The 23,641-nt window shown below is 32.7% G+C and overlaps 1 protein-coding gene across 1 annotated transcript; it reads right to left on the bottom strand.

The window, feature by feature from the left end:
* Positions 1 to 5,978: 5,978 nt before the first annotated feature.
* LOC145638078 (imidazole glycerol phosphate synthase hisHF, chloroplastic-like) lies at positions 5,979 to 22,072 on the bottom strand. Its single transcript, XM_081689037.1, has 20 exons — positions 21,939 to 22,072; positions 20,906 to 21,085; positions 20,721 to 20,803; positions 19,038 to 19,132; positions 17,806 to 17,909; positions 16,383 to 16,552; positions 16,168 to 16,282; positions 14,929 to 14,981; positions 14,796 to 14,834; positions 14,286 to 14,384; positions 13,317 to 13,379; positions 13,171 to 13,233; positions 12,907 to 12,989; positions 12,718 to 12,826; positions 12,580 to 12,633; positions 10,694 to 10,781; positions 9,917 to 9,954; positions 7,723 to 7,828; positions 6,896 to 7,062; positions 5,979 to 6,522 (listed from the first exon to the last, which is right to left on the bottom strand). The coding sequence occupies exons 2-20, from the start codon at positions 21,081 to 21,083 to the stop codon at positions 6,463 to 6,465; spliced, it is 1,767 nt and encodes a 588-aa protein (XP_081545163.1). The 5' UTR covers positions 21,084 to 21,085; positions 21,939 to 22,072; the 3' UTR covers positions 5,979 to 6,462.
* Positions 22,073 to 23,641: the final 1,569 nt, after the last annotated feature.

Below are 23,641 nucleotides of genomic sequence, written 5' to 3'. Positions count from 1 at the left end.
AAGCATGATTTCTACATCATAATATCAATTAAACCATTAAAGTACTTACTTGGATGCCTCGTATCTCTTTCTAATAACAAAATACACGCGCTAGTAAATTCAAGGAAAATAATAATCAAAACAATTAAATTAAATAATTGAAAGAGAGATTTGGGACCAAACCCTCAGAAATTAAAACCTTTCACGTCTAGGGCGAAGGCAACTTCGAATATGGCTAGGTGTTTCTAGATCTTGTGAATGCGGAATTTTGTATTAAAAAGCAAGAAAGAATTGAAGAAAGAAAAGAATGCTATAGAATTAATATTATTGATGAATGAGAGAGATGAATGAATTGCAAATGAAGACTTGTGAATAAAGAGGGTTGATGAATGAAAACGGAGTTTTTAATACAATATTTATAGAGAAAATCATCCAAAAAAGATAATTTAACAAAACAGAGTCTGAAGATCAAAAAACAGCATTGGCGCCAGCCCTGGCTAGTTGGCGCCAGCACCAGTGGCTAGCGCCTGGCGCCAAACCTGGTTCTAGGCGCCAAGGCCTGGGGTTGGACGCCAAACTGATTTTCAACGCGTTTTCGAAAATCTGATAAATTTCCCGTACTGGAAGATAAAATAATATAATTCCATCGAAAATGCTATTTAATCTTGATTAAAACTCTGAAGAGTCCTAATTGAATTAGGAATGATAAGGACCTTCTAGAATGTTCTAGAAGACTAAAACCATTCCTAATTGCATTAGGAATGATAAATTATATTAGGCCCTCCCCTAGATCATTAGGCCGTACATAAAGCTCAAACCATGCCCAGTTTAGTAAATTGGCCATAACTTCCTCAATATTCATCGGAATTGGGCTTATAATATATCTTTGGAAAGGTCTTTGCAAGCCCCATCCAAATACACCTCTATTGGACCCATATCATGGACCAACCAAACTGGATTGACTGTTTTCTTAAAATAAAGTTTACAAAAACAGGGTGGAGAGAAAAGAAATAAAACTTTCCGCATTACTAAACCTTTCCACACTTCGTTTCATTCGATTATTATTCGACGTGAAAGGCACTTATCACCGGGTTTGGTTTTGGGGAGACACAAATGGGTGTCTACATGTATAAAGAAGTATTAAACATCGTAAATTATATATGTATGTAGTTTTGTTATAACATTTATTTAGTAACTATTAGCAATGTTTGTTTTAGTGTAATTTCGGAGCTATACTATTATATATATATATATATATATATATATATATATATATATATATATATATATATATATATATTAGATTTTTTTTTTGTCACGTTAATGCTTCCATTTTACTTTATTAAAGATTTATTTCATCATCTATACTATTTATATAACCTTTATACATGTGCGAGGTTGGATCAATGATGACATATTATGTAAATTATTTTTTATGCCCACTTCAATGATGTTAAAATGTAGGAAATGAACACAAGATACACAACCATGTTGTTGTATTACCCTTACGACATTGAATGTGAATATGAGAGTGCGTTTATTATGGATGATCACTGAACAAAGTAGAGCTAGAGGTACAAATTACGTCCATCTTTCATGGAGTATGGTATTCATTGACTCGGAGGTTTGAACTATATTTTTACTTAGTGCTTACTTTTTTTTTCGATTTATTCATTTATTTCACACTCATGTATAAATTTTAAATTTCTAGGGGGACAAAGTTCAAATTACATTATTTAATACTGACATTGATAAATATTAGGAGATCTTGAAACAAGGAAAGGTTTATTCAATTGCTCGGCTAGAGCTTATGCCTCTAGATACATCTTACAAATATGCCAATAACCAAATGAGGTTGAAATTTGGCAACAAGACCATGATAATAGAAATTCTTGATAATTGTGATGATATCCCAAGGTACAATTTCAAGTTTATTGAATTTTGCCCCATTCCACAATACCTTCACATGCGCAATTCTCCTCTCATCGGTATGTGTATTTTAGTATTTAAAATAAATAGTATGAATATTGTTTGCATTTTTAACATTAATTATTGAGTTTTAATGTCATATCCGATCTTTTTTTTTTTTTTTTTTTTTGATGATGAATGTACACAGATGTTATTGGATTGGTTATATATGTGTCTGAATCATATAGAGTCTCGGGTGGGAGACAACAATTCAAAAGAGATGTGTTACTCTGCAACACAAAGTAAGAGCATATTACATAAGTTACAATATATTTATATAATTATAACAACTTATGCAATGTTAAGGTTTTTTTTTTTTTTTTAATTTTTATTTACAAATAAAATGACATATTTTGATTTACAACATGGAAACAATGAGGCTAACTTTATGGGAAGGGTTTGCTCATGATCAAGGTCGTTTCTTATTCTATGAGCTTAATCAGGATCATGTGTTGGGTGCATCCATAGTATCAGTTGGCTTCTATTATGGTAAAATAAGGTTTTTAAAATTAGATAACCATAGAAAGACGATGGTGTCATTTTCATTATTATCATTGCTTTGAATATTTTTACTAACCTTCCAATAGGTGCATGTCTTCCGACTGTTGGACTTACCAGACTTTTTATTGATCCTGATATTGATGAAACTGATGATCTACATGGCTGGTAAGTGATGCATATCTAGAGGATATGTAGAAGAGCCATTAAAATGATATCTTTTGTTAATAATAGTTATCCTTTGGGTGGTTATTATAGATAATATTTAGCAGTTATCTATCTTTTATTATGATAGATTTAGTTGTAAAATTAGTTTATCTTTTGTTTTTAGAAAGTTCCATAGTTTATTTTGCCTATATAAAGGGCTTTAGGTTGTAACGTTTTCAAGAGAGATTTGAGTTTTGATTATCATATGAAAACCGTGAGCTTAGCTTGTGTTTATGGTTTGTTAAACCTTGTCGTTGTGCTAAACTTTGATTCTTGAACCGAGCCTTCAAGTATCGCCTCTCAACCGAGCCTTGGGAGTTCTATCATTGTGTCACAAATATTCTTTAACTTTTTTTTTCCTCAAGAAAGACGAATACATACAACTATAAATCTATAATCGTATAATAAACATATTAAATCCAAGAAAGGTTTAAAGATTGTTTCTTTTATTCAAGAAACTCAAAATAGCTGCGTAATTACGCATCAAATTGGTGTGACTGCTGGGATACTTATGTAAGTTTATGTTGCATACTTATGTACTTATATAACTCATATAGGTATGCAGATGATAGATATGTCCAAAAACATATCAGCTGGAGTCAGATATTAGCCAATAGTATCTCTGAAATGGAAATGGTGTTTAATGCTAAAAGGATCAAGTTAAATCAGTTTTCAGCTGCTCATAATGTATGTATATCAACAATTATTTTTTTCATTTTCTTATACATGAGATATTAATACTTCCTCCGTTCTTTTTTTATTGCACCATGAGGGATTTCAAGCTTACCAACGCATTTTTTTAGCTATGAATATCTTCAATTATACTTTTGTAAAAATTATAAAAAAAAAAAAAAAAAAAAAAAAAAAAAAAAAAAAAATTGATATTTGAAAAGAAGATTTCGAGACGAATCTAACTAGATCCCACAAAACTATATTTTTCCGAATGGATAAATCACAAATGATGGTCAAAGAAGATTAAGTGAATAGTGTGAAAGTTTTAATGGTGCAATAAAATAAAAACGGATGAAGTATTTGATGTGTGTTTGCAGGTAAAATATTTTCAAATACTAGCAAAAGTGTTATCCATAGATTCTTCTATGCCTATTTGGTATGAATCATGTGCTCGGCACTTAAGGAGAACTGATATATGCGTGGAGTGTGACCCCTCCTTCAGTATGCCAAGGTATTTTCACTTTTTTATTTTAGGAAAATTTGTAAATAATAATCCCAACTTTGCTCCATTTTTTTTTAATAATTCCAACTTTGGATTATTCTGGAATAATTCCAACTTTGGGGGTTATTTATTTTCTTCAATCCCAAACCGGTCAACAAAAGTCAATGACTTATTATATTAGGTAACTTGACCCTGATTGGTCCAAAAAATAAAAAATAAAAAATATTTAAAAAAATAAAAAAAATCCCAGCTCCTCCCCTTTCCTCCAAATGACCACCATAGCCCATTAGCCCACATCTCTACCGCCCATCCCAACCCCCTACCTCGTCGGCCTGACACCCCTCCCCCACCCCTGGCGCCGCCCCTCCCCATTCCCTCTAAATCACTATTCTGCCTCCCCGAAACCCCCTCCCATTCCCCACACAAACACCAAGTAAACCGTCACCACCATCACCATACTACAACAACACCACCAAAGTCGAACATCACCAACAACTACTCCATCTCTTCCTTACCATTAACAACATCACAGCAGCCCGCAAAAGTCCCAACTTTAGCCCATTTCAGAATAATCCAAACAAATTTTAAATTTTTTTAAAAAACATTGGTGTTTTAAGGGAAGGGGGTTACGGGAATTGGTGGAGGTGGTTCAACGGGGAAGGGGGAGGGGCTACGGGATAGGAGGAGGGGAGTGGGTTTTCCGGTGCGGGAGAAGATTATTAAGGTAGCTAGGGTTCCGGTAGCGGTGGGGCTGGGTTTCTGATTTGTTTATAATTTTTTTTTGTTTTAGTTTTTTTTTTTTTTGGCTAATTGGCACTTGACATGTGGCATTTAAAGAAAAAAAAAAATTTAACTTGTTCAACAGGTAACCGGTAATTGGGATTGAAGAAAATAAACAACCCCTAAAGTTGGGATTATTCCAGAATAATCCGAAATTGGGATTATTAAAAGAAAATGGAGCAAAGTTGGGATTATTATTTATAAATTTTCCTTATTTTATTAAAAAATATAATTATAACGTGCTTTACATATCACTATACCCAATTATTTCATATCAATAATAACAGATATAGAATCAATGTAAAAATTGGTGACGCTACAAATACCTTGTCTATTACACTCTTTGGCCAATATGTTGAGATGATTATCGGTTGTCCAATATCAAGTATTTAAGTGATGACAAATGATGTAAGTATATCCTTTAATCATATATATTAAGGAATTACTCACCTGCATAATGGCTACATTTGTTATTTAGAACAGGAATTTGGAGACTAGAGACTACTTTCTAGAAGAGTATCTGAGTGAACGATTGATGAATACATTCACTTTCATACTACATGTTCCTGTCTTCCTGAGATAGGACATGATGATATCATAGTTGCATCTGTTTTACAAGTAAGATGGGAGGAAGAATTCTATTATCTGAAACGAGAGATGTGTGGATAATCTAATTGAAGACTTAGATTTATTTAGCATAATATTTCAAGACTTAAATTTTTATTTATTTATTATTTTTTTTTTTAATATGAACTCAACACTTGTTTTTTTTTTTTTTTTTTTTCTTTCTTATTTGTAATTAATTTGTTTTTTGTTTTTTTCATTATTTTGGTTTTTGTTGTTATTATTTTTGAGTTTATTTATATACTTTATATTTTTTTTAATCCTATCCTATAAACCGTGCATTAGTACAGGCACATTCTAGTTAAATTAAATTGTAAGCATGTAGCTTACCATTGGAGTGACAATATTTGATGTAGCTACATCAAGCTTTGCTTGATTTTTCAAAGAACACTTCATCCACTTATATTATAATATGTGTATAATTAAAATCATTTAATTTATTTACTTATTTTTTTCAAGCTACAACATTCTATTGCTCACCATTAAAGCACCTTGTAGCTTAATAATATATACTAGCTCAAAATTTTGATGTGTCAAGGTAAGCAACAAGCTCTTGTAGCTTACCATTGGATATGCTCTTAGGTATTGTTTGATTACACTAATTTACCGACACCCAAAATTCCTAGGAAATGCAAATGTGGTAAGTTGATTAGTTCACCAAAAAAGTGCAAAATGGAGAAAGTAATTGGAATTTAAAGTTAAAATTCCTAGGTCATTCAAGATTCCCATAATACAAAATTAGGGGAATGGTAAGTGAACATTCATTGCTCATAAGTTAGGCAAAATGTATGCCAAATCAACATTTATTGCTCATAAATTAGGCAAAATGTATGTATTACAAAATTAGGGGAATGGTATGTGAATCAAGCATTAGAGCTGCAAAAAAGAATCCAATAAATTCACGCAATTGCCCTGACAATAGAAACTCTCGAGGTTAGTTGATTATGAAAGATTATCAACTTGATCCTCTGTCCCTAAAAAATTGCGCTCTCTATCTCTTTCATCATCACTAAAATTGCCCACCCGTGATCACAGATTTGGCTTTGCCTTAAACAAGTGAAGAAAAGGGTTATAGACAATCTGTTGGGGCCAGAGCGAGTACTAGGCAGAAGACCATTATAAGTACAACATACAACACCAAAACAGAACTATCAATCTGACTTCCACCCAAAAAAATAGACGACTTTCCCTTTCAACCAGGCTAAGGTTCACCCCATATCAGTAGGATTACTTCACATTCTGACTTCAACGCCTTCCTTCAATAAATGCTCCTTCACAGATTGAACAGGTACCTGCCCACAAATAACATGTTTCAATATGCCTATGTGACAGATTATGGAAATTAAATCAGATTTAGGATGTAAATGTTCAAAAAGAAAAACTTCAACAAGTTGTCATATACTCTTATTACACCACCAATACTACTTTTATTAACAGGCAGAGGATGTACTTTATATTTCAAGGAAATAGGCACAGAATTGCTTATGATTTCTGAATTCTGATAGCCAGTAGGGTTGTAAACTTATAAGCATTTTTCAAGCAGAAGAGGGGAAACAACAGGAAAATCCCAACTACTACATGAGATATAATACACAAATCATCCTTCTGAAGTGTCATTTAGAAGCTTGAAAGCTATTAAAAGAGGAATCCATGGGTAAAATTTACCTCCTTGCGATGGAATATCCCAGCAGCAAGAGCAGCAGAAGCATTTGTCTTCTTGAAAACTTCTGAAAAGTGTTCAACAGAACCAGCACCACTACTTGCAATTACAGGGATGCTAACAGCATCAGAGATGAGGTTTACAAGATCTATATCAAATCCTTTTCCTTGACCTGGCATAATGAAACATATCACAAGAAAGGAGGTAATGAGAATCATAATTCACGCGATGCAATTTTAATTTTCTGGTCAGGAAACAAATTGATGTCAATATTATCATGTAAAACTGCCAAATCAGAATCCAAACTTTTACCCTAGTGAAACGAGAGGGAAAAAAAACTAAATAAACAAAGAAATCCTACTGTGTAATCTTGAATACAAAAATAACACCCAACTGCAAAAGTTACACAAGATGACTAAAGAACCCAGTCAAGGATCATTTGAATGCATAATATGACCTCTAAGACTGGAAATGTGAAGTAAAAAGCAAATTGACATTGACAAATGGCTAAAACATGAGTATTAGGGGTTCTTCAATGACAGAAGATCATAATCAATAATTGTTTTCCGTTAATGATCATGAAACAACACTTATTAGAGAAGAATAACAGAGCACATTCATGCAACTACTACTGATCTAGAAGGAACAGTACAATAGACCAAATCCAAACAGGAAAAACATACAAGCAGGGTTTTTAAGTCAAAAACATGTCCATAATACATGCAGCACTACTCTTAATTCAAAGTATACATGTTTCTCTCAGCTATGTCACGCCAAGCATAGTATTCAGAGTCTTAGGACATTCAATTCTATGTCAAGCAGGAACGCCTACCATCACAATCTATGCAGTTCAGCAATATTTCACCAGCTCCTAACTCCTGCACAGCTTTTGCAAGCTCATACGCTCCAATTGGGCGGCCTTCTCTCCCACCATTGACCTTAAGAAAGAAAAAGCATGTGCACCATTGTATTAATAAAATTTTAGACACCAACATAGCACCATGCAAAGCTTAGAAAGACAATTCAGAAACATTATTCAACTGACTTTTATGAACTCCTGCTTGATAAAGGAGCATAAACATGTTTGTTGCCAATCAACATAAGAAAGTGCAATATCTCATTGACTAGTTATCACGTAGCATTTGGAACAACATTGAATTGTGTTTAACGATGAGTAGACCAACATACAAGTCTAAACATATCAATTGATGAAAAAAGTAATTAGTACGGAGTATTTCATATTCTATATAAACTAGATGAAAAGCTAATTTTAATACTCTTTTTTTTTAGTTCAGTTAGATAGATAAGAAAGTTAATATTTTGAACATTATATGTTACATAAACACTTCTACCATGGAAAATCACTATACACCAAACTATTTGTTGATTTCCCTCATAATCACATTAATGGAGTTGACCATACAACATTTAAGAGAAAGGGAATTCGATTTATCTAATCCTTGTGTAAAGTCATATAGGGACCAAACTCCTTCATACAACATCTTCATCCCAATGACCCAATGGACTGAAGGTGTATACCACCACCTCATGAAGGTGCAAGTAATAGGCAATTTAACAAGTGGCACCTAGGTAAAAATTCTTAAACAGGATGATACATGAAGCAAAAGAATGGTGCCATAATTAAGTGTGAATTATGATTCATGTCAAGAAAATGATGATTCATAATTAAGCCTATATTATGATTCATGTCAGGAAAGTGATGATTCATTGAGTCTAAAAGATAAAAAAAAAATTAAATAAATAAATAAATTTGGTGAGAATCGGATTTTTTTCTTTTGTAAAATCTCTTTTGTTTTTCATTTTATAATATACTTCCTCTGTTCCCCAATATTGCAACAATTAACATGTTAGGAAATTTCACAAGTATTGCAACATTTCCTTATTTGTGCATGCTTTCTCTTTATATCTCTCTCATCACATGGGTCTCTAATTCTATGTCTCTTTATCTCTCTCGTCATCTTAAAATCCGTGCACTATCCCCATGTTGCAATATTATGGGAACAGAGGAAATATGGTTTTGCATCATAGTCGTAGTGGTTGGTTGCTTAGTTCCCTGGATTTTAAAAGGAAATCACCAAGATGACTTAGTTGGTTCAATTCACCAAACACATTACAAAATTGCCAGAAAGCAATGCACCACCACATCATATCCTTGTCCTTACCTAACCCTGCAAAACAAATGTGTAGCCAACAATCCATAATTTTGAATACTAGGCACTCTCCAGTCTCCACCTAAGGTAGTATGCAATTTCACAATGAAGGAAAACTGTGAACAAGATACTAGCACTAGAGAAACATCAGGTGAAGGAACTAGTCAGCCTATGCCTTTGAAGAATGTCATTAGTATTAATTCTACGATTCCTACTGCCAATGTTAGAAAAAAGCTTCACCTTTGAAGGAACTTTTGCCTTCCGTCTCAAATTTGCAACCAGGAAAAATAGAAAAACTTAGGGGGCTGAGTCAAGCAACAGAGAAACTGTTAACATGAAAATGTTCCTTAAGAGTCTCTCATCCAAACCTTTGAATACACTACTGCAATCAATGGGAAGTACAACAGCTTCTCTAACTCTTCATGTGGAGCAACAATGGGAAGTACAACAGCCCTCATTCATGCATTGTCTACAACTCATACCCTCTTATATTCAAATTAGATGTTCGGTCAAAAGATTCAAAATAACTTCAAAAGGACCTACTATGATCACATGTATAATAAAACATAGCAAAGCCTAGAATAAAAATCATTGCTAATTCCTTAGAGAGCTCAAGCTTAGGGTAGGTGACATCAAACTAAAAAGGTTAGGAGTCATAATATACGTAATATGTAGTTCTATTTGCATCTAAAATTAATAGTGATAGAGAATAGCTATTATCCATGATTATTTGAATGTGAGGAAAACATAAATATATTCAGCAATTACAAGGGACATAAAACAGTCTTCCAAGAGGCAATTACATTAAGCTTTGAATTAAAAGTAATCACATAGCAGGTCAGAGAATTTACTTACAGTGCACTGATACCAAGCATATGTTTCTCCATTTGGACCTGAAAACCATCATGGCATTTAGAAAAATAATAATAATAAAATGAATACATTATCTGAACATGAGATGATCGAAGATAGAGAAAAATAATAAAAAAAAATTATACATTAACAAATACAATGTTAAACCTCAAACTAAAACAAGTACTAGTCCAACAGTTTTTTTTATAGCCGATTGACAAATTAGTACAACAACTATTAATACAAGGTACAAAAGACATATTAAATCTGAATTTGATGTAAAGGATGATCCCAATCAAGATATTGTCAAACAGGACCATAGTTCTTAAATTGGAGTTAGAATGAAGATATTGATCAAGATTTCACCCAAAATGCTGACAACTTATTGTGAGTTGTGATCATTAAAAAGCCAAACACCAAATTTCTGTATTTTATTATATTTTTGATATGTAAATATTCAAAACAATTGAAAATCATAAAAACATCATGAACTACAGTATATAAGCGCAATAAGTCCTATACTTGAATACTAAGGCAATCATGATATAAATTAGGCACAAAAGAGCCGTGTAAAAACCAAATGATTCAAGATTCAACATATTTGGTTCCAACAACAAATAAAAAATTGACAATCACTATTTGTCATAAAATCATACTTGAGTTTAATTTTAACTAAACTGACATTGAAAATCATTAAGTTCAAATTAGGTATTCTTGCCAGCAATTCGGCATGTAATAGATGTAAAATCAAACTAGCATACACCATGAAAGGTAATCTACCTGGATTAGTAACCTTAACAGACTTGAATGGCACATCATTAGGAGTATTTATGTATACTCGACGGGGATCAATGCTTACCACAACTGCCTGCAAAACAATGCATTAATCTCTTAAATACAGCATTGCTAAATGAAATTATTATGTGATTCAAAATGAAATGTTTTTTTTTTACAGCACAACAGTACCACTAGCTGGATCATCTGCATGCATACAACAATAGTGAAAATATATCACAAGTATACAAAAGATTCTATAATAAGATGGCTACAATTTTCTACATCCTTTGGCCAAAAGCATCATGAAAATAGGCTTGTCCATTTCATTTTAAGTAGAGAAATATGTAATACTTACTTTCTTTTTTTAATTGCGCCATTTAGATTTTTACACTATTCACACAATATCCTTGACCATCTTTTGTGACTTATTCATAAGGAAAACATAGTCATGTGGGATCTAATTAAATTCGTCTCAACATCTAGTTTTTCAATATCAATTTTTTTTTTTTTAATGATTTTTACTCAAGTATAATTGAAGAAATTAATCTCCAAAGAAATGCATTGGCAAGCGTGAAATCCCAAATGGTACAATTTAAAAAAAGGAAGTACATATTAACCCCTTCACTAAAGAGCGCTAAAGGCAAACACCATTACAATCGTAATAGAAAACAGTATTGTGCATATGGCAAAAGTACACGAGTATCTCATGAAATCTCCCTAAATTTGAATTTGTTTTATTTCAATCACAAATATTACATGCACACCTACAACAATAATAAATAAGTAGATACTGCTAAAAAAATTTGACAGTACCATGCCAAACGGATAAAAAGCAGGCAAACTAAAATGGCCTAAATCACAAAATAATAAATACTAGTATACTTTACAAGAAAGATGGGCCAGTAAATAGAGAAAAATGCATGGAACACACCTATCAGAAGACAAAATCCCCCCCCCCCCTCTTTTTCCACATACAGACAAAAACACCACATTTTTTGTGTGAGGATGCAAATTTGGCGCTGAAAACCACCAAAGATTGCTCACTGGCAATCTCTATTGTAGTAACAACCACCAAATTCCCTAATTGGTTTAGCCACCCATGAATTCACATTCAATCAATAGAGGGCTTCTGCTAGAATTAACACTTTAAATATGGGGTTATATTCAATTTGAAAAAAAAAATTAAAAAAAAAAAAAGGCCATTCGAATATTTCCTTGTCATATAAGGTGGCAACTTGGTTTTAAAAAGCGCGCCTCGGCCCAGGCTATGGGAAATGGGCTTTACCTCAGACACCTACGGAAGGCGCGCGCCTCGTGAGCCTCAAAGCGCCTTGGGTAAGGTGCGCCTTTGCGCCTCAAGGAAAATGTTTAAGTTATACTTTGAAGAATGGTGGACATTTTTACAAATTCAGACTACCTGAGAAGCTTAGATTTACATATATCATTATTTAATTAATTATGAATCTTTTCAATTGGTATTCAATCAAAGTAAAATATAATTTGAAATAAATATATAAATACATGCGCCTTCGCCTTGCACCTCACGCCTAGGCTGCAAGGACCATTTGCGCCTTGGTGCGTCTTGCGCCTTTTAAAACTAAGGGTGGCAAGGTTACACTTTACACCTAGGCACATTTTGGGCATACTTTATAAACTAAGAAGGGCGTATTTGGGTGGGTGAAAGTTTGAAGCTAACTAGAGTGTTGCAATTTTTCAAAACTTCCCAAAATGGAAAGTGTTCTAAAATTTTTGAAACGGAGAAAGTACAAACATAAATATCAGATACTGCCTCCTTTATCATTGATTATCATGGTACTAAGAGTATCTAGAAATATGGCAGCTAAGATGAACCGTAAAAGAAAAAATGCACAAGTAACTACAGGATATACCTGATTGCCATAAACTTGTGAAATCTGTTCCAAGCTGCTTCTTCCACTTTTCACCTACATAATTCAGTCAAAAACTACTCTAAAACCGACAACGAAGAAGCAAACAAAATATCAAAAAATTGTCTTAAAAAGACATACTCCAGTTAGCAAGTACTCTTCAGCAGCATAAACAGCATCACTACCGATAGAAATTTTATCAGCACCTGACCTAAAATATTCTGAAGCAACTTCCAAACTAGTGTAGTGCCTGACAGGGAAACAAAAGCAAAATCAAATTTAGTCAGCTGTCTTTTATGGTACTTCATGCGAACAAAGTGGTGTATTTACCTTCCATTTGCATCAGTAAAATCCCTAATGCCACCTCCCACAGTCAATGGAACAAAAACATTCTCCGAAGCAAATCTCAGAACCTAAATTTAATAAGAGAACAACAGAAATGGAATATTAGTAAATAAAAAACAAACACACACACACACACAATGGGTAGTGGAGAAAAAGCTAAACTTTAAAGATTAACATGCAGAGGAAAAAAAAAAAGAAAAAAAAAATAAGTAAAAGAGCAATGCAGCCAAAGAAGCTTGATAAAAAAACCTGCAACATTGGCAAGTCACCCAATGGAAAGTCCCTAAAACCTGTGATGTTGAGAAAACTGATCTACAAAAGAAGGGATAACTTCAGCTTCAACCTCTTAAAGTACAATATCACTATAGTATACATTCAACCAGAGAAACACATACCTCATCAGCTCCATCTTCATAGTATTGCCCAGCAAGTTCCACTGGCTTTCCAAGATTTCTTACCTAAAAAATAAAAAATAAAAAAATAATAAAAAAATAAAAAAAAACTCCATCAACAATCAGCAATTGCTAAAGTAAACTAGGGAGAAAAGCAAAAGAAAAAAGAAAAGTAAAACAACCTATTGTACAATTTGTTTGTCAGTCAATGATGAGAGTTTAATGCAAAGAGTTTGAAGAGGAAGATACAAAATACCTAATTCAAGATTTTCAATACCAAGTCTAAGCATTTCAGGCAAAATCAAATCTACTATTTAAAGTAGAAGGGGTGTGAGGCAAAAGGGACAATTATGGTATTCTTAAGGAGAGAGAAACTTATGAAAGAAAAGGCTTGAATAAAAAAAAAATTAAATAAAAGACTCATGTTTGGTTATTCCCCCTTACTAGACTCATGATTCAAGGGAGTGGAAACAGAGTAAGAGAAATGAAGTAAAAGGAGAGCATGAGTAAGAAAATAGTGGATAAAGTAAAGAGAGAGTTGGCAGAAATGTGTAGATATTATGGGGTAAGAGGGTAAAATGGCCAAACATAGAATAAAGTAGAAGGCTACCATCATTGACAAAGATATCAGGATAGCATAAAACTAGAAAGCAGCAAAGACCATGCTGACTTTCTCAACAAGGCCAAATCGTTTCAGTTGGGCTGTATAATTAGGGATTTTCAATTGATAGAACCGATATTGTTAATAATTTGTGTTTAATTATCTTGCAAAACCGTGAGAAATTATGCATCATAAATCATATATATTAGTAATATTACGTGTAACAAATGGAAACATAAGATATTATGTCACTTTCATCGCGGACACACATTGAGTTGCATCATAAATTGCAATAAAGAAACTTATGTGGTACCTCATTTTCATCAGTTTGTTCTCTAACATCATATTGATCTCCTTTTGTAACAACATACCTCATTTTCACCTGTTTGTTCTCGAACATCATATTGATCTCCTTTTGTAACAACAAGATCTCCTTTGTCATTTGCCCTAACATCAAGACAAGCAATCACCTAGAAAACATGTTCACCAACTTAGCATGTCCAATGGAAGCAAAGTTATACATTCAATAAAATATAAAGCACAGAAACTTCAATATCTAGCACTCTAGCAGTACAGAAACTGTTCTTTGAACGAATATACAATTTGGACTAAAAAATGACTTTCCAGGAGAACCATAGTTGAGTTCTTAACATGGTCCGGATTCTCCGGAATATAGTGAAATATAATATGCAACTTAAAATATAATATGCCAAGTTACCTCAATAAATGAACATATTGAGGATCTAGTTAAACTAGTAATTATGGAGGCACTGGAGCTCCAAACAGTAAATCAGAGAGACAAAAATTTCACAAGTGACCTTGACCTGTAAACTTTGATGAAATGAAATAATGAAACAAAGTAACAGTTTTTAAGAACATACCCTCTTTGCCAATTTAGATGCTTTTCCTTCAATTGGTTTCTGTTAAGCAACAAGCTTTAAGTTCTTAGATTGAAAATTAGCAAGCGTATACAAGATAAAATTGTATTTATGTTTCAAAATCACTACAAACTACCTTTGATATGGACTCCGGGTGTAAGAAACATCTTAATATAGAAAGACCAACATCTGTTAGATTCAATCAGAGACAGATAAGCATACGAAGTTGCCTCGGTAAATAATTTGCTTTGCTCATAAGCAATATAGTACGTCAATTAAAAGATTACCAATCCATCATATAAAAAAATTCGTACAAATACAAAGACATCTAATATATTACCAAACCTGAAGAGCATCCAAGTAAAATAAGTTGCAACTACATTTAAGCAAGAATGTCATCACGCTAGTGGAAGATAATGATTAAAAGACTAAGGCCTTGTTTAGTAGATGTAGGAAGTAAATTTCCATGGGAAATTCTAATTCATGGGAAATTACTTCCTTTATAAAAATTACTAGGAATTACATAAATGTGTTTGGTTGTCGTGTGGGAATTGGAAATCCTAACAATTGTGAATGACCAAGGGTGGGGTGGGTTAGCAACTTCCCATATTTTGTGGGAAGTGGAAATTCCCATGAATTGTGACTTCCCCCATTTTTAATTTTTATTGTCAACCAAACAACATACCCAAAAGGAAATTCATGGGAATTTTGAGTGCCTATGGAAACTAAAGGTAACCAAACAACACCTAAGCATGTTGCACTTGTAGCAAATTAAAGATATGTTGAAAGAACTGAAATTGATAGAATAACTACAGATCATGGTTTATAAATGTTTTTTGTGCAAATGTATGGGTGTTCAAAAACCCACGATCCCATCCAAAGCAAACATTCCAACACTGAATTACCCTGCATTGAACATTACAACCCATGTTTCACTCAAAAGTTACTTGCTATTCAGTGAAGGATTCCCCACGTTTTACAAGTAATGGCTCTAAGCCCCTAAGAAGCTACTTTAACTACTGTAATAGCATAAAATAATTGTAAGATCCTAGAAAGTGTTAGAAATCAAAAACATATCCCTATTACTATAAGTTCACGATCAAGCAACATTTCAGTTCCCGCAGCATCACCCCGTGATAGCGAGCAAAGCCATAAGTATGGTAAGCGTAATCATCTACTCGAATATCACTAAATACCCACAAAAATTAAGATAGAGTTCTTATGTCATGACCAATAGTTCTAATCATATAGGTTAGTTCCAAACAGCTCTGAAAATTAAAAAAAACGCTAACTATTCTCAGTCAAACATAGGAGGAAGGATAAATCATGATATGAAACCCATAACAATAGTTAAAATACAAGGAAAACGTCTTGCCTCCACTCTTCTCTGGGTGAAACTGAACAGCATTCACATTTCCCCTTCGGACAGAAGCAATGAATTTGTCTCCATAGTCGCAAGTTGCAGTCACCCACTCTTCATTACTATGGGACTGAAAAAACAATACAGTTAGCTACAACATAACAGGAGGGCGCTTAAGGAAAGTGTAAGCACTTGACTTGTGATCGGTAATTAACAGAATGAAACCATACAGGCATGGCACGATAAGAATGAACAAAGTAGACATGACGGCTTGCTACATCTTCCAAAATTCCAGCATCCTTCTCAATTTGCAAGGAATTCCAGCCAATATGCGGTACTCTCAATCCTTTACTGGAATCAAAGCGTCCAACAACACCGGGTATCAAACCTAAGCCCTTCACTAAGGAAAAACAACTAATGATGGACAAGTCGAAGCCTTTTATTCATAAAATTAAAAAAAAGGAAAAAAAAAAAAAAAAAAAAAAAAAAAAAAAAAAAAAAAAAAAAAAAAACAATTGATCATAACATATCAATCAAATTTCATACAATGAAATAAAGCCAGCCTTATGTTGATGGAATACTATGCCATCAAACTGATGAAGGCATCGGATACAGACGTAATTTTAGATTGAGATGATCAATAAACAAATAAAAAATGTAAGGCTATTTTAAATTTTTAATCACCTAGCTTAAATTTAATAACGTAGCTTACGTCATGAAACAAAATGGCACTAACATTTATCGTGGCAATTAAGCTCAGATCGAAAGATATAATAAATCATACATATAGTATCATTTTTCCATATTTAATACTGATTGCAGCCTCAATCTCCAAGAATTTAATCGATTGAAGGTTATGTTACAATTATTGCAAGAAGGCATCACCTAGTCAAATACAGGGGACAAGCTATTTGATGGCTATTCAGGTGATGCCATGATGATAAAAACAATAAGCCAGATAAAATTAATGCTTCTGCACCAATGTTTACATCCTGCTAGAAAGCATATGGCCATGAGAGTCGGCATGCCATATAAAGTAAAAAGGTGAGGACACATAAAAAGGTGAATAAAATAAGAGAGGTATGTACAGTGGTGAAAAGGTGTAAGAAAAAGGTAGATAATGCTATAAGTGTGTGAGTTGGAAGGTATACATATAATACATTGTGGGGTAAGAGAGGTAAAGTAGTCGATGAGATTTGGCAAAATTGAAATAAATTTAAAATGTTTAGACTTTCTTCAATTTTCAAAAATTGAAAGTGTTGAGAGCTTTATGATTCGGAGGTCGCACATTTTTAACCAAACATATTGTTCTCATCTAATTGTGAGAATAATTACAATTTTCGTCAAATAAGATAAAATACCACATTTTCTGCCTTTCCCACTTATATATAACAGACCTTTTTCAGTCCTATTCATCATACTATTGAGGAATTTTATAACGTTGGAATATCATTAGTTTAGTGCTAAATTTAAAATTGATCCCCCCCCCCCCCCCCTCTAAAAAAACAAAACAAAACAAATATATGAAAAAATCATACTTTTACCATTGCTACCATACTTTGAGCCAAAATCATCACAACCTTTTAGTCAAAAGTTTCATCTCAATGCTTCAACAAGAACAAGAAAGTCATAAATGAAGGATAAAACATTTACCAAATCCATTTTCTTCACTAGATTCAAAAAGCAGTTGGAGGCCCAAACAAATGCCTAAGAAAGGGCGATCATTCTTGATGTAATCACATAGAGCATCAGCCATCCTATGGATAATTGAAAAACAAACAAGATATTATTAATATTGAGAGAAAAAGGCGCAAGTTAAAGAAAAACAAACAAAAAAAAAAGCATTGTACAACTACAAGATTTGACTTTCATACAAAGCTAAGACAACAGAAATAAGGTTTGATCTTGGAGTGAATCAACCAAACATATAAAGATTGATATAACACAAATAGGAGAGCAATAAACAACAACAACAACAACAACAAGAAGTGTAGATGACAGTTATGAAACCTGATAGTATCAGGACATCAACTATGGTTCACATAAGATGTGCCTTCAAAACGCCCATTAACAATCTAGCCCAGACCGTCCAATAAAAACAGGAATTTAGAATTACTAACCAATAAGTTGAAACAATCTTATAATGATTGATATAATACCAGAACCTTTTTTTTTTAAAAAAAAAAAAAAAAAAAAAAAAAAAAAAGCCAGCAAGTACAGTAAAGTGAGAAAGGCAGTCAGTCATGATTTAGCATAAGATATTCTTAATGATGCTAACTAAAAGCTTATTTGTTAGATCAGGATTTGCTACCCATTGATTATACTTTGGCATCTGTTCACTTACAAAAAACGTCAATTCATCTGTAAGTTGTAGTTTTTGTTCAGCTATTATAAAATAACCATTGAGATGCATCTACAAGCAAATATGTTTAGCACCATCGTGAACTGGACATAAACAATAAATTATATAACTCGAAATGCAATAAAAATGCTAAGCAGAATAAGAAGCCTAAACAAAGAGATGTACACATAGTTCATCAACAACATTCAACACTCCACACAGATACCAGGAGATAAAGAAAAACTTATATTTATGATAACAAAAAAGGCTTGACGAGAGTCTAGAGCTTAGAAACTCTCAATTTAAACCTCTAATTGTATAGAAAGGCTTTTCTATCCACATCGGTAATCAGTCATTGAAATAAAGGAGCATCTATTCTAGTAGAACTATACAACTTATTCAATAATTACAGGGAAAGATCAATACATAATCTACCAAATACGATGGAACTGACAAAATAATAGCAAGAAAAAAAAAAAAGGTGAATGGATTGTTAAAAGCCTTTTGAGAATAACACAATTTGCAAGACAATTAGACAACTCACCCCTTTTCATTTAGAACATTCATTGCTGCAGCAAATGCTCCAACACCAGGAAATATAAGACGATTTGCATTCACAATATCATCGGGTGTTTGGACCTGAATATTTGATAGTAAATGTTAGTATCAAACAAGTGATATTTGTTATCAAAGAGGAGTATAAGATATCTGATACATATCCACTATCCTCATAAAACATGCACAAACAACTTTGAGCAAGCCAAATTATTTGCAACAAATGTTTTCTTCCTTTTTTACTTTTCATTCTTTCTATCTCTCCTCATCAAATGCAACTTTATTTTTCCATATACCACTCACAAACAAATTTCACCTAAATGTTGGTGATTTTCACAACATTGCAAATAAATTGAAACGGAGGTAATATAAACTTAGAAGGAACATTAATCTTCCAAAATCACTAACAAAGGCAAATTAGTTATTTCAATGATGAATGATGTAATAGAATAAAAAATTGATTAAGTAACAAATTATATTCCATGACCAAATATATGAGCTACAATCCAGATTTAAAACTTTAAAAGGTTTAAATTGCTTTATAATATAGAAGAGCACATATCGAATGAGTTGGTATCTGACGTCAATTAGTGTTTTCAATGCTTAAGTCATCACATAATCCAAATCTGGTGTCTCATGCCTTAGATGACGATTAGAACATGCGAGAGTGGCTTGTGAATATTTTTTAAATAACCTCTATCAAAGCTTAAAAAATTAAAAAAAAAAAAAAAAATTTAAAATTAAAAAAAAAAAACTTGTTAGCAAGCAGAGTTCAAGACAGTGTATAAAAAGGGCGTTAAGGCACTAGGCGATTAGGATGGAACACTATGCTCTAGCCCTAGGCAAGGCGCATTCAAAAAGGCGCATTGAGGCTCATGTGCACCTTAGGCCCACATAAGCAAATTTCTCATAAAATTATGTTTTGAGGATCCTCAATTACTCATCAACAAAGATAAAGCTCCATAACAAGTGTAACCAGAATTCTCTAATTTCTAATCTACTCCAAGTGATATTTTTTAATGCCCTTAAATATTGTTTTTTATTTTCCATTTCAGCTCTCATAAATCAAGAAGTAACTTCTTAAAACTTTCAATGGGCAAATCAAATTAACATCCTTTTAGGGATTTTGTTTCACATGTTGCAATTGCAAACACCAAGAGAATACACACTGCAAAAAATAAATCGTATATACTAGAGACAAAGCAAATAGTTAACTCTATACTCTAATACTCCCCCTTTCTTAAATAATTGCATCACTTGCCTTATTCAACCGTTCATACATAAATGCATCGCTACTATATTAGGTAACCTTCTCTAAATTTTTTAAATTTCTCTCTCCTAAGCCATGATCCCCACTCATCATTTATATTTGTTTATCTCCCCCTTTAATATTGGCTTTCAAATTTTTTTTTTATTTCTTCTCTTTCTTACAAACCTCTTTTGTTGACATAGAGAATCGACATCAGTGTTTTTATCCATAGAATTACATTTTGAGGATCCTCAATTACTCATTAACACAGATAGTTGATACATCATCATATTTTGAACACAGACCTAAAAGCAAAGTGATTACAAGAATGCTAAGCAAATACATAATGAAAAAACAAAGAATGCAAGGAAAATAAATACTTCGTATGATAATTAAAAGCATGCAAGGAAATAAATTACCCACATCTCTGATATCGAAACCAAGGCGGCGAATGGCATTCCTCAAACTCCTTACATTTCCGGCACCGTAATCCAGCAATGTCACAGCTGTTTGCTCCAGCAACAATGTGCAAACAACTTTAAGTCAGACTATTGAAAAGATGTGCTTCACGTATAGCTGAAGAGTGAGGAGAGAGAGAGAAGGGTAACCATTATCTCCGCCACCAGCGACCGCATGAATAGAGAAGGTTGTCGGTGACTTGACTCTGACATTTTTCTTTGGTAAGTGGACACGTTGCTGAAGAAAGAGTCCACCATAGCCAGAAACTGGAGAGGTGGTTGATGATGAAGATAACCCAATTATGGTGTGAGAAGCTGCCACCTCCATACCTTTATGAGTCAAAGTTGCTAGTTAAACTAACAAATAATAGTAAGAAGGTTTTGTTTAGTTCACTTTAATTCTCCTGATATGATTTGATATGGTCTATCTTTTTTTTTCTAATTTGATCTTACTTAATTTTCCTATTTGGAGCCAATATAAACTTTTTTCTGGCTTTGATTTGTTCTGTTCTGTTTTTAGGAGTAAAACTCATATAAATATTGATCATTATTAATAGGATAAGGGGTATTTGGTTCACTACTTGGAGAGGAAAGTAGCCTAAACAGCGCCATTTGGTCACCCTCCATCCTTCATTATGTCTCTCAGCCTAACGGTCTAACCGAGCTATAAGAAACTTCATCTGCAATCTGTAACACCCACCACACAAATTACACCAATTCATATCCCCACCATTATCTTCCCTTGACATCCATCATGCCAAATACCATTGTCCCGAACCGCCTTCTCCCCGTAAACAGGAGAGTTCTACAATCTAATTAGACCATGAAAACTATAGAGGTCCTAATGTCATAGTTCAATCCTAACATAAAAGGATTCTGCAACATATTAGCAACCAAATTTGATTCAATTATCAATTAGGCTCAAAAATTACATAAATTTAGGAAGAAAAGGTCCAATTTCATAGTTACATTCTAACATTGAAGGCACATTTGATTCAATAATCAAATTAGGTCACATAATTTTCTTCGCTAGCTACAAAATCGAGTTTAGTAATTACTTGTATAACAATAGTAGAATAATTGAGCTTAGAAGAAAATTTGAGTAAACTGAGAATTAATTCAAGATTAACCCTAGACTTTGAGACTGAAATTCGAAGATTACAAAAAGAAACAAACATCTTACCTCAGAAACTGCTTCAATGGAAGGAAAAAGTTGCTTCAATGGAGTGCGCTTCAATGGGAAACTGATATAGAGTGAGAACTGAGAAAGAGAACAGCTCTAGGTTTTTGGGTTTTTTTTAATCAAGGGTCATTTGGTTTAACATATTGGAATTGATTAAGGCTTTGATCACTAAAATTAATTTCAGTTCAATAAAAATAAGTTTTGTTCAGTAAAATTCAAAAAATTTCAGTTCAGCAAAAAATAATTTCAATTCAGTAAAATTAATTTAAGTTCAGTAAAAATAATTTAAGTTCAGCAAAAAATAATTTCAATTCAGTAAAATTAATTTAATTTCAGTAAAAAATAATTTAAGTTCGGCAAATATAATTTTGTTTCAGTAAAAATAATTTTAGTTCAGCAAAAATAAGGTAAAGTGAACGGGGCCTAAGAACTCATGCTATTTCTTTTTTCGTGTTTAAAGAGCCACAAGGGCGACTAGGCGGTGGTGAAAATTTCATAGTTTCACCTTAACCACTTGAGCTATATTGTGGTTGTATGGATTGAGAACCCCATACCTTGTTAAACTTATTTAGTGTGAAATTAAAATGGATTTGTAGGTCATTGGCGGATTCGATATGAGTTTAGTGGATTCAGCTAAACCAATAATAGAATTGGAGAAAATTCGTAATTTGGAAAGAAAAAAAAAAAAAAAAAAACATAAATCTAAATCTATATCTATATCTATACTTCTATACTTAGTATTTAAAAACACAAACCACAAATCTATACTAAGCTACATGTCACCATAATCAATCATATGCCACATGTCACCTCTCTTAATCCTTTTTAAATTTTCATTTTAAAATAAAAACAAAATATATAAATAATGTTTGAGTCTTTAATCTTTAGGCATTCTAAAACTTACAAATTTAAGTAAGAACATTAAGTGTTTCATATTTAATATAGTAAATTAAAGTTAAACTAATTAGCGTTCATTATATTAACAATAAAATAGTTTTTTCATCTCCTTAACTTAAATATAACTTAAACCAATGTGTCATTTCATGCCCTACAATATCTATATGTATTTATACCTAGCTAAATTCCACAACAACACCGACACTTTTCAAGAAAAACAACCTAAGTAACAACCCGTGCATCGAACGGGTCGTAAGGCTAGTTAAATACAAATGCTACATTGTTGCAAAATTTATCAAAAATCCACAACAAAATGTGAATTGTAATGCTATGTTAGTGTTTTATTATTTGCTCCACTTTCTTGTTGCAGCTGTATTTTACAAATTGCTCCATTTATTTTTTGGAAATTTTTAACAATAATTTACTACGGAGTACTTGTATTTTTTCCCCCACTTACGGTCTCCTCATATCATATTTTAATATTTTTCATATCCTTTTTACTCCCCAATCCCAACATATATTCATTTTTGCTTTTTCGGATTTTTTTATTATTAACCAACCCCAATTTCCATTATACTATTTTCTACTACTCATTCTAAACCTCTGTGTCCGGAAAAACCGAACAAGTATAAAGATACAGAGGGAGTACGAAATACAAAAATTTGCATAACCTGAACTTTTGCAAGGACGTACAGACGTACTATTTCTATCAGAAGCTTTGTTACAATAGCTAATTAGTAATTAGCTATTCACCCGGATTAATACGAGTAGTTTCCAAAAAAGAAGTTTGCCCCTTGAACAATCCA

Source organism: Chenopodium album, chromosome 7, assembly GCF_948465745.1.
Source record: "Chenopodium album chromosome 7, dcCheAlbu1.1, whole genome shotgun sequence".
Lineage (NCBI taxonomy): Eukaryota > Viridiplantae > Streptophyta > Magnoliopsida > Caryophyllales > Amaranthaceae > Chenopodium > Chenopodium album.
Note: the sequence above shows the minus strand (reverse complement) of the source record. Positions and strands in the feature narration are given on the sequence as shown.

What these genes read in the sequence shown, in the direction of transcription:
- LOC145638078 (XM_081689037.1), bottom strand. Translation starts at nt 21,083, where the DNA reads ATGGAGGTGGCAGCTTCTCACACCATAATTGGGTTATCTTCATCATCA. An exon ending in CGCTGGTGGCGGAGATAATG is followed by an intron (nt 20,804 to 20,905) that starts GTTACCCTTCTC and finishes TGGAGCAAACAG; the next exon opens with CTGTGACATTGCTGGATTAC. An exon ending in GGATATTCCATCGCAAGGAG is followed by an intron (nt 6,523 to 6,895) that starts GTAAATTTTACC and finishes ATTTGTGGGCAG; the next exon opens with GTACCTGTTCAATCTGTGAA.